Consider the following 15,388-nt stretch of genomic DNA (forward strand, 5'->3'; position numbering starts at 1 on the left):
TGTAAATGACTGGATTAACTGCTGTACATTACTGAGCTGTCATTAAGGCCCATAACCCACACACCCCTTATGTCTGAGTATGCTTGATGGGCCTTAATTTTGCGGCTGAACTTGCTTGTTGTTGATACAATTCACCCAAAAACCAACAAGTTCATTAAGGGTGTGAAGATCCAGACAGCAGATGACTCCGCTTAATGACAGCACTGAAGTACACTCTGCACTATCGGAGATTGTCTCACTAGTTTGTATTAATTCTTTTATTTTTTCACTTTTGCTTTTCCTCACTTTGGCCTTCTACTGGGCTTGCTTTTAGTTCCAGAATTCCCAAGAAAGTATCATCGAAACGACAAATTCGTACCATGGAGTAGCCAAGGGATGAAGAAGGAAATTTTCCCCCGAGTTTTTCACTCAAATTTCCAAGCGTTTTTCTACATATTTCAAGCTCAATTAGCACAATCACTCTGATTTGGGTATCACTGGAAAGATCTCTTCCTCCTGCAGATCTTGAGTATGAGAGGTGCCTTTTCATGTAAACACTCGGAGAGGATGGCTCCGGTGATGGCCAGGCAAGGACAGCAAGGGGTAATTCTCCTACCAGGGTCAACTTTTCTCCATATATATATAGGCCCTCAGTTAAACTAATTCCACCCCATGGTAGGTAGTACAAAGTGTTCGTTATCAGTTGTACTTAATATTCAAGTACAGTTTATTTCATGATTGCTTGAAATTGAAACTAACATCGCATTTTATTTGCTAAGAATACAGTAATTTTCAGAACAGTGTAAAACAGTTTAAAGGTCTCAAATCAAAATGAGGCATAGTATTGTATAAGTCATCCTGTACGCAACATATACTAACCAATTGTCAAAGACCGCACAATAATCACTCACCAATTACAATAATTTCAAGTTTGTATTAACTATAGATGTTTTTGAAATTGTTGCTCATTATGTTGACACTACAAGTAACACTATCAAACTGTATTTTCAAGTGGAAAAGGTATTGTGCAAATATTTGGAGACTGCATTTGGTTCACTGAACTTGGCCAAATATTCCAGAATAATAGCTATTAGTCTCTTATGTAGCCTTTTGTTCTATTTCACATAAGCAGGATGCTTATTTTAGAGGGGGAGGGGTGTTCCGTCTACACTTAGCCAGCTAAAATCAAATCATAACAGAGGTAATAAAGTTGTCAAAGTAATACTGCGACTGAAGTACTTTTTTGGTACGTGTTCTCAAACCAGACGTAACAACTTAGTAAGCTTTTAGCATTTATCTGTGCACTAAAACAAGACTTGAAACAAGGTCTGAGAGCAAAAAACGATGCAAAGCGAGCAATCAGCGGTCAGCAGTTTTTCGACTGCGTGACAGCAGGTCATCTTTTCTCTCAAAATTTGACAGCGAACAAGAGGGTCCCCTATACCTCTTCTGAAAACAGTTTCACGCAAAATTGGCCTTTTCATGCATCACAAAAAATTCGAAAAACAGCTTCACATTCACAGAAAAAAGTAAGCAATCACGTTTCACGCGAAAATGCAAATTCTATTCCCGTTTCGCAAAACATACAAATACAATCATTACAAAAATGTATCTGGCAATACTGAAATGTACCACAGTAGATATAGCTGCACATGGCCATATTTTGATAATTTCAGACTCTCTCATTGTCAGCAAGTCTAGATCTCTTGTGGATTAGGGTATTATGCATGTACAGTGGAACCCCGTTAAGACAGACACCAAGGGGACATGCCAAAGTGTCCGTATTATCGGGGTGTCCGTATTGAGCCGTATTTAAGTGGGCTCTCAAATAAAAAGTCACAGACACATGTTTTATCGATACCAAGACTAAGGCAGACATTTTTTACGGCAACAAAACGTTTTGATTGTAATGTAACTGTAAAATTAAACTATGGAAACCTTATGGTCATTTAACTATAAAGGTTGACAATGCAGACTGCAGCTAGGTCATGCACAAGGTCACCAAGCAATAAAGATGACAATATGAATAAAATATGCAAATGCTACCTTCATGAAGACAAAAGAAAGAATCCAAAAGACATATTAACACTTTGTTGACATATTTCAGTTATGACATCGAAGCGATGGTTGAGCAGACATCAGTTAAGGCTGAATAGAGTGTGGATACTGAGAGATTAACTCACCTTTTGCGAAGAACCCTCCATTTTCTGCCTTTTCTCGATCGAAATGGCGTGATACCCCGCGTGTGTGACACAGCGTGACAGACTAGATTCTAGGCCCTCCTGGTTCACTGTTGCTGTGGTTAGTTCTCAGTCCTTCATCCTCACGCGCGTCGAGAGATGTCGAGAAAGGCAGGCCATCACACTTTTTACATCCAGTTTGGTGTAGTTTACGAGCTTTTATGACACTAAAATCTCCAAAAATGTGAAAAATTATTCCCACAAAAGTCGATGGTTCACAAATCACACGAAAGTAAATGCATTTTTCACGGATCACGAAAAAATCGAAAACCAGTTTCCCAAGGACGGAAAAATATAGATTCATGAATCACGGAAAAAAAAAAATCCTCATTCACGCTTCACACAAAGAAAAAAACGCCCATTCACGCGTCACGAAAAAAGTATAGGGGACCCCCAAACAAGGGGGGATTTGTATATATCCCATGATGCATTGCATTTGAAGTATATTATTGAAATCGTTAGATCACATGATCCTTCAGTTTAAAGATGGATGCTGTAGTGAAAAGGCTGTGTGACATCAAAATTTTCTGTCAGAATCGTTTTATCTAGGTGCACTGTCTTGACCAAAATGACAGATTCGAACTATCAGTTGACAGTTTTCCGATATTAAAGCTGAAGTGCTTATACAGACACGTCTGCTTCATGATGGACTTGTCGGAACGACGATTAGTTGTCTTTCCTGACTGTGATGCTGTGCTTGGAAAGTTTGCTGGAGTGAAATCACCATGCTGTAAAGAAGTCAAGTCAAGTGCTGCATTTAATATAAGTAAACTTATTTAATTATTGATAACCATGGCCAAACCATTTAAAGGAAAGTGCTCACGGCCTTTGAATAGATCATTTCGTTCGAACATTTCCTTTACAGTGCAGAAGCTGGTCATTTTGTTTACTTGTCGTTTCGTATTCAACCAGTTTTTACAAAACTGCAGCCTCTCTGTTTCCAGCTCTACATACCGATAACTTTGAAAGATTATGTACATTTCTTGTTCCGAAGCGTATATCACGAAAGGTTACCTGTATTCCTCATCTTGATTTATGATTTTCTTCACACATCAAGGTTGCCCCTGAAGAGACAGAGGATGGCGAAGAGGCCAAAATTGCTGTTGTGTGGGAGTTTGATCATGCAAGTGGCATGACAGCCGCAGCTTATGCAGTGCATCCAGAGGAAAACCCAGCAGATGGCTTGGTGATTATGCCAAGACTCGTGTTTGGTAAAGTTAATTGTAATTGCACCAAGTTTCCACACCTGGGGGATATCACTGTTTCTTCACAAGATGAAACTGAAACAGTCTCCCAAAATTTAGACTTGGGCAGCAAGTCAAATGGTGAGGAAGACGTATCTGAGAGTGAAGAACAGGAACTTAGTTCTGGAGATAGTGACGACACTGATGTTGGAAATGTTGAGCTTTTCACTGAAACAATGAATCTGAAAGGAAGCAACTATCATTCATCATTTCAGAGTCACTTAAGACAATGGAAAGAGGCACTGATGAAGAAGGAAACAGTGTCTGTTCGTTTACACTTCAAACCAACAAACAGACATGATGAGAATGCGATTGTTGTTCAGGTGAAATTAGGTCAGTCAGGGTCAGAAGAGCTGTGGAAGCCCATTGGATATATTCCTGGTCCAAAAGTGCCCAAAGTGACAACTGCACTGTGGACTAATGAAGTTCAACTGGTCACTGTTAAAAATGTTTTTTATCAGTATGTTCCACCCATCAATGATTTTAGGTTCTTTCCATCAATTGCTGTTTCAAAGATGGGTAGGTGGCCCCAGAACAAAAAAAGACTACAAATACAATGACAGCATTTAGTTGCTGGAATATGAGGGGAAGTTGTATATACAGTTATAATGCAACATTGCAGACTTTTGTTAAATAACCCACCAAAAGACACCTGATGAATTCAACAATACAAGTGCACAACAATCAGGGTTGGACACAATTGCTCGAGCAGGCTAATAATAACTATTATTTAAGACTTTTTAATTCATCAAAATTTTGTAAGGAAAGAAAATATCCAATGATTTGTTTAGATTTGCACAAAAAATATTAACTTAAGGTTGCAACTTTCTTTCTGTTTAACTTCTTTAAATAAAGTTCATCTTGTTCTTCCAGGCACCCCTGCCTGAGGGTTTTGTTTGAAACTACATGTAATATTCTGGCAATTTGCCACTCAACTAATAGCATGGATACATTAAACTAGCTAATTTCACACACAAACCGCCATTTGAAAGTGCAAATTTATAAATTTTATTAGGAATGAATTTCCAAAACAGCCAAGATGAGAATACACCCATGAAAACAGTATGGACAAAAGTTTGGGATGAATTAAATGTGTAAACAACTCTTGGTGGTTAATCTAGGGCACCCGATGTATTACTGCATGAGGCTTTTTGTGAATAATGTTAACCAACACCACTGTTGGACAACTTTCTACACTATACAAAAAGAAGTGATTTATATCCTGCCACTGTACCATGCACAAGTTTTTTGGAAGGAGAGATACACTACAAAACCTGTTTTCTTGATAAGCTTTTTTCTCCACAATGTTCTACTGCCTGATTGTTGAGGAATATTCCTTGTTGTATCCTGATCAAAATTTTCAGCCTTGTGCTTAGTGACTATTTCAAGGCCAAATGAAATCTTGTGGAAGGGGAGTAATTTAGATACCTTACAATTAATGTCAACAGGCCATTTTGCTAATGCAAATATTTGCTAGTTCCATTCCCTTGTGTGGGCAAGAAGTGATCACTATGCCAAAAATTGCCTCTTTCATTCAATACATGGCTCAAATTTTGCCCCACAAGGGCCTGGAGCTACACTGTAGCATTAGCAAAATGGTGTGCAATAGCCTAACTCCTACTTTCTTTTCACTGTTTCAAAACAGGTACAGGAAATACGAAATGTTATATTTATCAGTATGATACCATTGTTTTCACTAAGCAAAAGATTATTTTTCCATATTTTCTCATAATTTGAAGAGTAAATTTAACTTGCTAGTTTTCAATTTGAACAGATTCTATTTTGGAAAACCATACATAAGGTAATTGAAGAGTGTGCTTATTGAGAGCAGTTGTTATTGCTTTTGTTGAAAATTGAAATTTCCTTTTAAAACTGAAGTGTAGCATTTTAAATTTTACACTCTTTATCTAGCTTAAACAAGGGAAAGAGTAATGTGTAACTAAGTAGGCTAAATTAATTTTTAGGACCGGTTTTAACAACAAAATGAGAGTTGCAGTATTAATCCCATTATAAAATGGTATTGTCCAATAAATTGTGTAATTCAGTGTGAAAGTAAAAACTTCACAAATAAGAGTGACATTTCCCTCCTCAATTGCACCACACCCTTCAACAGGACATTTTACAGTGGATTTGGTAAAATATCTTTGTGGTGAAAGTGACATTGTAAAAGGCCCTCTTAAAGGCCCTCTAGACACTTGAACACTGCAAGTGTTGCGTTACATTATAATTCATTGTGTCGTACATGTAGTGTGATTTAACTTTATTATATGAGCCTGCAATCCTTGTGGTTACCTCATGGTTGCAGTTGGCTGCCATGTTTTGTGTTAGTAAGAGATTTGATAATTAAAGCCTAATATTCTGCAGGCAAACGTCTTCTCTCATTTACAACAATCTTCAGGCTTATGGAACGATTGTCGAATGGTTTTCTTATGCCTTGCTAGCAGGTGTGCATGGCCAGCAACAAAGATTGAACTGTCCTCTCTTTGGTTAATGACTAGTCTGTGCAGACGGAGAGGGTGGCTCCTCAGTTCCTGGTCCTCATCAATTTCAGGACAGACATCAAAGGAGGGGAGTTCTTCTTCTGAGTACCTTTCACTCAGGGTCCAATAATAAAATGGAAGGTCACCATCCATTCTCTTGCTGAATTCCCTAAATAAAACAAGAAAACTCTATGAGCTTAATTTTCAAAACGGTATCCTGGTAATTTACATGGTAGAGTGAATGTAATTCACAATTTATGAACATTGCTCTTGCCGTGATAGGGGTGCCTGCGATTTTGGGTGATGTGGTGGCCTTATGGTTATCAAGTTAGACTCCAGACGGGTGGGTTCTGGTTCTAGCCCTGAATGGAGGTCATTGAGTTAACACACAACTTGACACTTACAGTGTCTTTCCACCTTGAAAAATTGTGGTACCACTAGACTATTATGGTAACCTAACAGCATGCTCAGGGGCTGTCTGTAGAGGAGTATTATCCCATCCCAAGCAACTCAGTTTGTCCAAAAATACCACCATTTAGAAGAAACTTTTTTCAAGAATAACTTGAATATTAATGCACTATACAGTCCACAGTAAATTTAATTAACAAGCAATACATACATGTAGTTATAAAAGTTTCTGTTTTCAAAATAGTATTTATGCAACCCTTGCACTCTTCCAGATAAGCAAGGGGTCTCTGGTCAAAAACCCAACAAGGTCAGCTACATGACCTGACAAATTAACAGAAAACTTATAATGATTTAGCGAGAGCAGTGGGAATTGACCTGGAATTCTTTATTGACACCTTGCCTTGTAAACCTCTCTGAAACCCTGCCTAGACTGGCTGGCTTTCGTTTAACTTGAGTTTATATATCTACATGTATTTATAATGTATAGTTACCTAACTCCCTTTGGCCAGTACTCTTTGAACTGCTTTAGAATGAAGACATTTCCAATGTCTCTGTGACTAATGGCAAAAAAGGTTTCCAAGTCATTAGTAACACCAGCATGAGAGTGTTCAGGATATCCAATAACACTGTTCTGTAACCTTCTCTGTTCCTAGCTCTCGATGTTGGTTGTGACTTCAATTACAGTCTCACATCAAAAGCCACAAATGTTTTTAACAGGCCTGCAAATTGGTCCAAATATATGAACACATTCATGTCAGTGAGTGGATAATGCTGCTTTCATGTTACTATTTCCTATTTTAAGGAAAAACTTTCCAAGACTGATTAAACCCAGACATATGTTGCCATTACTCCAAGTAAACTCAACTCATTTGTTTTTAAGGTATACCATTATTTCTCAAATTTTGCTTGCTCAAGACACTCCCCCTTCCCCTCACTTAAGGATAGCTTATTAACTATTCATGAAACAAAAATAAAACAAAATCATACTCTCATTTAGGCCTTCTGTTTAGCTCTCTGTTAATAACAATTTTATTTGTCTAACCACAAAATCTGCTTGTCCAAGACAACTGCACAGCTAAACTACATTATCTAACTGTCTTTTCAGTTACCTGTTGATGTCTATTGTAGAGAAGTCATAGTTTGTGGGATGCCAATGCATCCACTCAGCAAGGATCAATGCCAGCATCTGGTAATTGTACTTGCATCTGGTAAGCTGAGACAAGCCACGCCCATCTGACGCTTCATGCCACTGTACAAGTACTTTCACATATTCAGCCTCTCTGACATGACCGTGTCTTTCCAATGAATGTACCACATGGTACAACAGAAGCCTTTCAGCATCTTTCAGGCTCTGCTTTCGCTTGCCACTGAAAGCTGTGTGGATAAGACCACTACTGGGATCTTTCCAGACATTGTCAAAAGCTTCGTAGTTCAACATTGTGTAACCACAATTTCGCACATGCTGCACCATCCTCTTGTAAATGTGGTTATGATCACCCCGATCATGCCGCTCCTCAGGAGTAGTGGGGTCCACTTCAGGGATATATAGATGCTGTGTGAAGTCAACACCTTCTTGTTTGAACTCCTGGATGGCATGCTGGTAGACAAAGGTAGCCACAATGGGGCGCAGTTTACCCAGCATGGTTTCTTGTGTGTCCTTCCTGAATGGGTGAAGGTGATGGCATCCTCCAATGTCATCCCTTGAGCATACCTCAGGTTGTGCAGTTGGACAATGACATTGCCAGGAATAGCAGGGTAGTTGCTTACAGTTTGTAGTTTACCTTCAGCACCTACTGAATTAAAAAAAAATTGTTTCATCAAATTGAACATTAAAACCGGTGTTCTTTGTTCATCATTAAAATAAGAACCTATTTTTATACACAGTAAATGCTTACAATATGTCATAATCAACATTTCCAGCAATGTTGCTTTGCTCTTCTTCACACTTAAGTTGCCAAACATGCAGAGCCCTCGTCTCCCCTTGCGTTCTCAAAGAGCAAAACTCTCCATTTGAAACAGTGCCTGAAAAGGAGTAAACATTGACTTGTATAAGGTAATAAAGAAAATCCATTCCTCAATTACTCTAGAGTTATAAAACAATACCTAGACTTAGGCAATAAATTCAAAATTTCAAAATTTCACACTGAAAAGTGAATTACACTGTAACTTAGAAGCTGTGTCAGTTTAAACTTTATCAGGATGTAATTATTCTTCTCACTTAAACTACCGTGGAATCTCGATTTTTCAAACCTCCCAGGGAAAACGAAAATTGTTTTAAAAAATTGGATAGTTCAAGAATTTGGGGGTAAAATTCCAACGTCTGACTGACAAGGGGAAGCGACTTTTGGATCAAGTTCTCCAGAGGTTTGAAAAACTGAGGGTTTGAGAAATCGTGGTTCCACTGTACATCATCCCCTAAAAAAAATATGACATAGGGGTCATGGGATCCCTTTTGAGTAATTTTGTTGCTAATAAGTGCATGACAGGTTTACCTACCCACTAGTTTTAATCCCTTTTCCTTCATCTTCAACTTGATGTTTCGGCTGAAATCCCTGATGAATTGGTCTTTCAATGTCCTGTAAGGTATGTACCTTACTGGAAGAGCGTACGGCTTTCAGGCCCTCTTTTCATCAGACAACATGAAAACCAGGACATGGGATGCTGAAGTTCGTTTCTTTTTGAAAAGGTTCTTGAGATAGAGCTCAATCTTAAGATCCTTAAGAATGACTATGGCCCTCTGAAAGATCCGATTAGTACAAGTGGTAGGGTTGAGAGTAGCAAGAACTGTTTCCAAGGTGGAAAGAATTGACTGGGCTTACTGAATGAGGGTTTGGTATTCCCAATTTGCATTCTTTAAGGCTTCTTCTGATGTGCTGTTGTTGTTGAACTTTTTACTGTAGTCCTCAACAGCAACACTTAGCCCATTCAGTAGAAAATTTTTGTCTGTATTCAATTCGTCGAGCCTTCTCCATAGAGTATCCTCCAAAACATTTCTGCTTTCAGCCTTTGACAAAACTTTAAACACCTGGAGCCGATTCTCATACTCTGACCTCAACTGTTGTAGCTTTCCATCGCCAAGATCTACATCTCCATTCCACACTCCTTTCACTGATTCCATAAGGCATGCCTTCACATCCATTCCATCCAGTTTCAACCAAAGCCTCCCATCAGGATTTGCCTACTTAAGTACCTCCAAAGCTGCTTCCTGAATGATATAAAAAAGACAGTTGTTGTAGTGACATGCCATATTTCTTCCATTATGCACATGTACAGTAGCTCAGTCAGGAGATGTAAAATATAAACACACCCATCTCTGCTTTTGGAATGCACGTCTGACGTAAGGGAAGCAGTGATTACACCAAGCTCATATGCTTAAATTCACTTGTGAAAATGAGCATCACATTCATTATATATCCCTTAACACGTAACATAAAACGTTGTTAGGTTCACTAGCAGCCATTTAACCCCATATAAAAAAAAACAAACAAACCTAGAAGGCTATATGGTCAGAATTTGCCAATGCTTTACCAATTGGTGTCAACCTATTGGCAAATTTAGACAATCTTATATGAATTGGCAACCAAAAAAGATTACCTGTACAGCAGTGCTCTCAGTAAATGGCGATTTCTTGCCTTGTCTCCACTGTATGGTAATCCTCCTGCAAGGCACATTTGTCTTTGCCTAAATAGAGAATAACAAGAAAAAAGAGTATTACACCGCCAGTAATAATAAAAGTATGGTCTTCATTCCCTGCTTAGCAGGTGTTTCTTATGCAAACTTTCTACTGATAGACAGTTTGATCATACAATGTAATAAGCGGAATTAATGTTATTAAATAAACTCAAAGAGTTTCCTATAATCTAGAAATCTGAGTTTATATTTGCCAGCCGTAATCAAGCATGAAGAGTAATTTAAACTCATCATGATCACAACATTGGAAAAATCACATGGGACCTTAACTGTTTATGTATTCATCACCTATATTGATATCTTTTATCTAGTCTCACCTTCAATGGGTTGCGGATGTCATCTTTTGCAGCTCCACTCCACATTGGACCTGCAAACAGTCGCTGAAATCTTGTTGGAAATTCAGCCAACATTGTTTCGTACCATAACCTATAATCATCTGGAACGGATATCTGCAAAAGCCAAAGGGAAACACAATTAATCCTTTGAAAATCACAAACAAATGTACACTGTCAAAATAAAATAGAACAACTTAATATTTGCAAACATAAAAACATGTCCTTTTGTCATATTAGTGCAACATTCTGTTTCAAGTCTTCACAGCCAATGATGTGAATAGCTGGAGACATAAGCTGGACTGAAGAAACTCCTAACTTAAGATATTTTTAAGTTAAAACAACCCTATTCAAAAGGTTTAAAAATCAAAATAAAGATGAACTTCCATAGGTAGAAAAGTATCAAAAGGTATGTTCGAAAAATAAATATATCCATTGCAATTTTTTGACCAGCTGATCCTTGCCCTGTCGTCCTCGTGATAAAATACTAAACTAGCCAGGGCTGTCATTAAGGCCTGCAACCCGCAACACCTGTAACAGCTGCGTATACTTGATTGGTCCTTGATGTTACAAGTGAAATTGTCTGTTATTCATGGAATTCATCTACAAAGTAACCAGAATGTGGTTTGGAGAACAAGGCTACAAGTGACTTAAAACTTAATGACAGCCCAAAAAGCAATTGAAATTGGACCATTAATACACATTCGACAAAGTTTTTATGTCATCAACACTGCATTCTTGAAATTTCATTTCGTTAACATTAAGAAAAAATCTCACTATAGTTACCTGCATCACATTTGTGCTTGCAAAGAAGTCCACTATAAACTGGATCATTCCAAATGGCATCCACCTCAGAGGCATCAAGGAGTCACTTCCATCAGGTCTTGATTCCAAAATAACCTTGCTTAGGTTGTACACTGTGTTAGATTTATCAAGGTCCTGAAGTTTTTTCATTGCATACAGGCACAACTGGGGAAAATTTAAGACATTAGTTGTTATTCCAATCTTCTTGGAGGAAATATCAAAGCACTTATTAAGTACTAAGATACAGTTTTGAAAACTGGCATTTTTAAACCAGGTTTCAAATCACTGGGCAAGATGTGTAGTTATCCAATTCATTTCTAAAAGAGTGTTAGCCACTTGTTCCAGTAGGGTGGTTGGTGGTGTGTATAGTTTGGTCAGTAGTTGCAGTGACTGAACTATCAACTCCTTTAGCTGGATAGGTGTGAGATGGTTCAGCTTTTCAAGTAAAGTCTGGCTGGAATGGAGTGGAGCAGGTGATGGTGTGGTTCGATCATTCAGGATGCTGTCATCTAAGTATGCTTCTATTGACAAACCAAGTGCATCCTCTGCTTCATCCACAGTCTGGAACTTTTGCTTGAGGTCTGTAAGAATATGCTGCCTCACACCAGAAGCTGCAACCATATAAATATTACTTCAGAACAGAATAATATCATATTTGATTGAAAAATCAATACACTGATTGGCAAACAGGAGAACATCATCAAGGCAGCACTCACTAAGCTTGAGAGTTGAGTGATTGGTTAATGTAGTGGGCTGCTTCCTTCCAGTAAATGTTCGTAAGTAGCACTAAATGATGGCCAGCATTTATCAGCAGGGAGATATTCTTGATGAAGAGCAACAAACTGCACAAGGGCAGTGTCCTCTGCAACTGTCCATTGATGCCTTCGTTTCCCGGAGCTGTTAGTAAATTTTAATGGTGAAGATTTCTTAGCATTTTTTAACAAAGAGTGTGCAACCTATAATATGTAAGAACAGAACATTCATAAGACAATAATTATAATGATATTTTTATAATAATTATAAATGAATTGTGATGATTATAATAAGGTATTTTCTGCACCAACTATCTCAACAACTTTGACAATAAATCAAACCATCATTCCCCAAAAGGTAAGGGACACAAAATGATAATTAATTGTAAAGAAGACAAACACAAAAACCTTACTCTTTGCTGTCATCTTGCTTGAAAACGACGATGAAATAGACCGTCTAACCGGTTTAGAAACTGGAGAAACACTACACACTGGTGAAACACTAGATCGTCGCTTGCTCCATGGTTTCCCTGGCATGTAGGTTGATGACCTCGCTTTAACGAAACTTCCTTCTCATTCATCACAAAGCAAAGACCACTGAAAACAACAGAAGTACGCTTACTTGAGAAATAATAGCTCAAAAGTGTACCTGAATAAAATCTAAACGAAACAAAACAAATAGAAAATCAGGTCATTCTTAGTTTTATTGACTAAGTTAAATAATGAATAAGTGACTTACTTTCAAATTTGCAACACAATTATTGCTCTCATGATGGAAAAGAACTGATCTCCAGGCATTACTGAAGTTGATAGTGTCACTTGAACATCACACAAACACCCGAATATTAGCATCTCAACTGCCAAAACTGGAGAGGTCAATAGAGGTCAATACACAAATTCCAAATATTTGACCTTTGTTCTATTTGAAGGACGCTTAACAATTCGTACATATGCAAAGAGAGTATAGAAAAATTGAATTGAATCGAAGCACCCATCCGTTCACAAGACAACAAAGGCCAACTATTGGAAACGTGCTCTATTGTTCTACTTCAATTTTCACACTTCAAAGCGACCAGCATTCAATTTAAACAAACATCATCATTTATAAAGCTTATTATAACAATGTAAGCAAACTCCACTTACCAGACTGACACAGAAGCAGTAAAAAAGGCTAGTCAAAAACTGGCTAAAACCTCCACTTGTGACAGGCATTATCCGCCATTTTTCGTCGGCATGATAAAAACTTGCACGAAAGCATCATGGGATATACATAAATCCCCTCCTTACAGCAAACTCAAATAGTGTTCAAGTATTGAATATTAGGGAGCTTAAGCAACCACAACAATGATGCCGAGAAGAAAGTCGATTAAAAATTGAATTATATTTTTCTAAAGAATCTCACTGGCTAGATGCACTCAGTTTTTCTAAAAGGGTCCGAACTATTTTCACTGAAAATGTAGATGCATGGTTCAAATCCGAAAAATTCACTGTAATATTTCCTGTCTTCTAAAAAAACACAAAAATGCATTACTTTATAGCACCGAGCTGCAAATGAATGTACCATATTTTCCTCACTTCAGGGCCTCCAGACTTGTTATTTAGTTGTCGACAACTATTTGTTATTGACGACTAAAAGCTATCTACAACTTCTTCTGCCCGATGCCAGTGTTCCACACATTGGAGTGCTGGTTGTCGGTAACTAAGTCAGACCAGCAAGAACTTAGGAAGTAACGTTCACCATGCATGCTCATAACACAGTACACTTCAAAAATGGCAGGCATAGTTATATGTACGATAGTTGCTGACACCTAAACCAATCATTCCCACACACGGGAAAATCAGTCAAAAACGTAGTTCTTGATAACTATTAGTTGTCGACAACTAAGCATTTTTCCCTTTTTCAAAAAGGGAAACTGCCTTAAAGCTTAAATTGGCTTAGAGCAATGTACGTAAAAAATATACTTTAACAAATTAGCCTTTACGCTTAACCATTACCAGTTCATGTAAAAAATATTTAGCACGAAATTTGAAAGCTAATGTAAGCTTCACTATTTTTGTGAGTCTACGGAACACTGGCGCCGTCACGCAAGGTATCAACAAATCGTATCTTTATTGTCTTTATACAGGGGACCCTATTTACTGACATGGAACTTTGACACTATGATATACCTGTCTGTAAAACCTCGGTTGTTGATGAAAAATCTTGATTTTGGCAATAAACAGAGGTTGAAAGTCAGCTAGTGAAATCATTTAAGGTAAGCTCATATAAGCTTCTATATATATGAAGTGACGGCGTTGAACGCCATCATCATCTTTGATTACTACGTACTTGTATAAATTAGTATTACTTACGTTTCAGTTCCAGTTCGGTATTTTCGCTTAGTAACAACTCCTGCTTATACACTATCTTTTGTTTTTTCATATTACAGCGACGCTATGTATACCAGAAATCCGAAGGAAAACGTCAACATGCTGCTTACATGTATGTGCACGTGTTTGCCGACGTGGTCTGGAAAGGAGAGGACGAAAACAGTTGGTGCATGCGCGCGCACACATCTCAGGTGTTGAACAGCAGCAAGATTGGGCAACGGTGAGCGACGGTTCACTTCGTTGACTTCGGACCGACGGGAACGAGTAGTTGGACGGAGGGAATTTTCAGCAACTCGTGTAAGTATCAAATAACATCTCACTCAGGCAGTCCATATTCATGATGCAAGTGCAACCTTTCATGAAAAGTAAAAACTTCCAGGGTTATAAACCTTTATTGACATTCCATTCGGAGGCGGTTTGCGTTTGTCATCCGCGAGTTTTTCACACACTTCGGACGTGTACGTGGCGATGGACAAAACACTGACCCCCAGTCCATGGACTACCCAAATGGACTATCCTAAAATGGACTTACCCTAAAAATAATATGATAATGCCAGCATAATATAATAATAATAACTAGTCATACCTACCGGTACAGTGCCAACGAGCAAATGGAAACTTGCGCAATTTGAACATTACCCATATTTCTTTTCATGTTAACGTACCTTTTAAATTTAGGAAGGGTGTTGTTCCTTACCATTTTTGTATGGTATGTAATGTTTACTTGTTATAAATTGTATTACAGTATAAGTAATGAAGAGTAAATACTATAGATTTTTATAGAACTTTTCTTGAACAGTGAAAGTTTCATTTTATTCATATTATAACAGCTAACCAAGAAAATGAATTCCCTCTTAGAATGTCCTCAGAGTTTGTAGTTAACCTTCAAGAATATAACGGTAAGTTATTTGAAGCACATGCGTTTTGTAAACTATGTTTTGTTAAATGTTGCTAAACCTGTCATATGAGAAATACTTCTTACTTGTGCAAGGTTCACAAGATAGTATTGTTTCTTATGGGTAAACTAACAGGTCTCCCAGCCAATTTTTGGAAAATCTCAGGAAAATGGGCTGTTCAAGTTCAAAATAT

The 15,388-nt window shown here is 37.9% G+C and overlaps 4 protein-coding genes and 1 pseudogene across 10 annotated transcripts in view; 2 read left to right on the forward strand and 3 right to left on the reverse strand.

Annotated features, from left to right (window-relative positions):
* The window catches only part of LOC110054340 (tRNA (32-2'-O)-methyltransferase regulator THADA-like), a 653,734-nt gene extending 639,270 nt beyond the window's left edge, over positions 1–14,464 (reverse strand). Inside the window, exon 1 of the mRNA XM_089292979.1 lies at positions 14,282–14,464. Within this exon, the coding sequence (XP_089149105.1) occupies positions 14,282–14,351 (70 nt within the window). The 5' untranslated portion in view covers positions 14,352–14,464. The remainder of the gene's footprint in view (positions 1–14,281) is intronic.
* LOC149110999 (uncharacterized) lies at positions 1,533–4,357 on the forward strand. Its single transcript, XM_089292985.1, has one exon. It carries the CDS (start codon positions 3,352–3,354, stop codon positions 4,021–4,023), a length of 672 nt encoding a protein of 223 aa, XP_089149111.1. The 5' UTR covers positions 1,533–3,351; the 3' UTR covers positions 4,024–4,357.
* On the reverse strand, positions 5,196–9,490 carry LOC110054371 (uncharacterized; annotated as a pseudogene). Its single transcript, XR_016207838.1, has 6 exons — positions 9,247–9,490; positions 8,848–9,165; positions 8,247–8,373; positions 7,461–8,144; positions 6,843–7,070; positions 5,196–6,112 (listed from the first exon to the last, which is right to left on the reverse strand). The product of XR_016207838.1 is annotated as an uncharacterized LOC110054371 (transcript).
* LOC149111000 (uncharacterized) lies at positions 9,467–14,286 on the reverse strand. Of its 3 annotated transcripts, XM_089292991.1 has the most exons (7): positions 12,669–14,286; positions 12,343–12,526; positions 11,894–12,074; positions 11,160–11,788; positions 10,359–10,490; positions 9,946–10,032; positions 9,467–9,556 (listed from the first exon to the last, which is right to left on the reverse strand). In XM_089292991.1, the coding sequence occupies exons 4-7, from the start codon at positions 11,325–11,327 to the stop codon at positions 9,530–9,532; spliced, it is 414 nt and encodes a 137-aa protein (XP_089149117.1). In that variant the 5' UTR covers positions 11,328–11,788; positions 11,894–12,074; positions 12,343–12,526; positions 12,669–14,286; the 3' UTR covers positions 9,467–9,529. The 3 variants fall into 3 exon arrangements, with proteins under 3 accessions (XP_089149117.1, XP_089149115.1, XP_089149116.1); XM_089292989.1 differs by having other exon boundaries at positions 12,343–14,286; XM_089292990.1 differs by having other exon boundaries at positions 11,894–12,133; positions 12,343–14,286.
* Positions 14,361–15,388, forward strand: part of LOC110054718 (uncharacterized) — a 32,200-nt gene continuing 31,172 nt past the window's right edge. The window contains exons 1-2 of one of the 4 annotated variants that reach the window (XM_089292983.1): positions 14,439–14,596; positions 15,130–15,198. The gene's annotated coding sequence lies outside the window, so the exon portion shown is untranslated. Of the gene's footprint in view, positions 14,597–15,129; positions 15,199–15,388 lie in introns of all 4 variants that reach the window. The other 3 variants (XM_089292982.1, XM_089292984.1, XR_016208212.1) reach the window with 3 other exon arrangements.

This window comes from Orbicella faveolata, unplaced genomic scaffold (genome assembly GCF_042242905.1).
Source record: "Orbicella faveolata isolate gen_17 unplaced genomic scaffold, um_ofav_v1 contig_24, whole genome shotgun sequence".
Lineage (NCBI taxonomy): Eukaryota > Metazoa > Cnidaria > Anthozoa > Scleractinia > Merulinidae > Orbicella > Orbicella faveolata.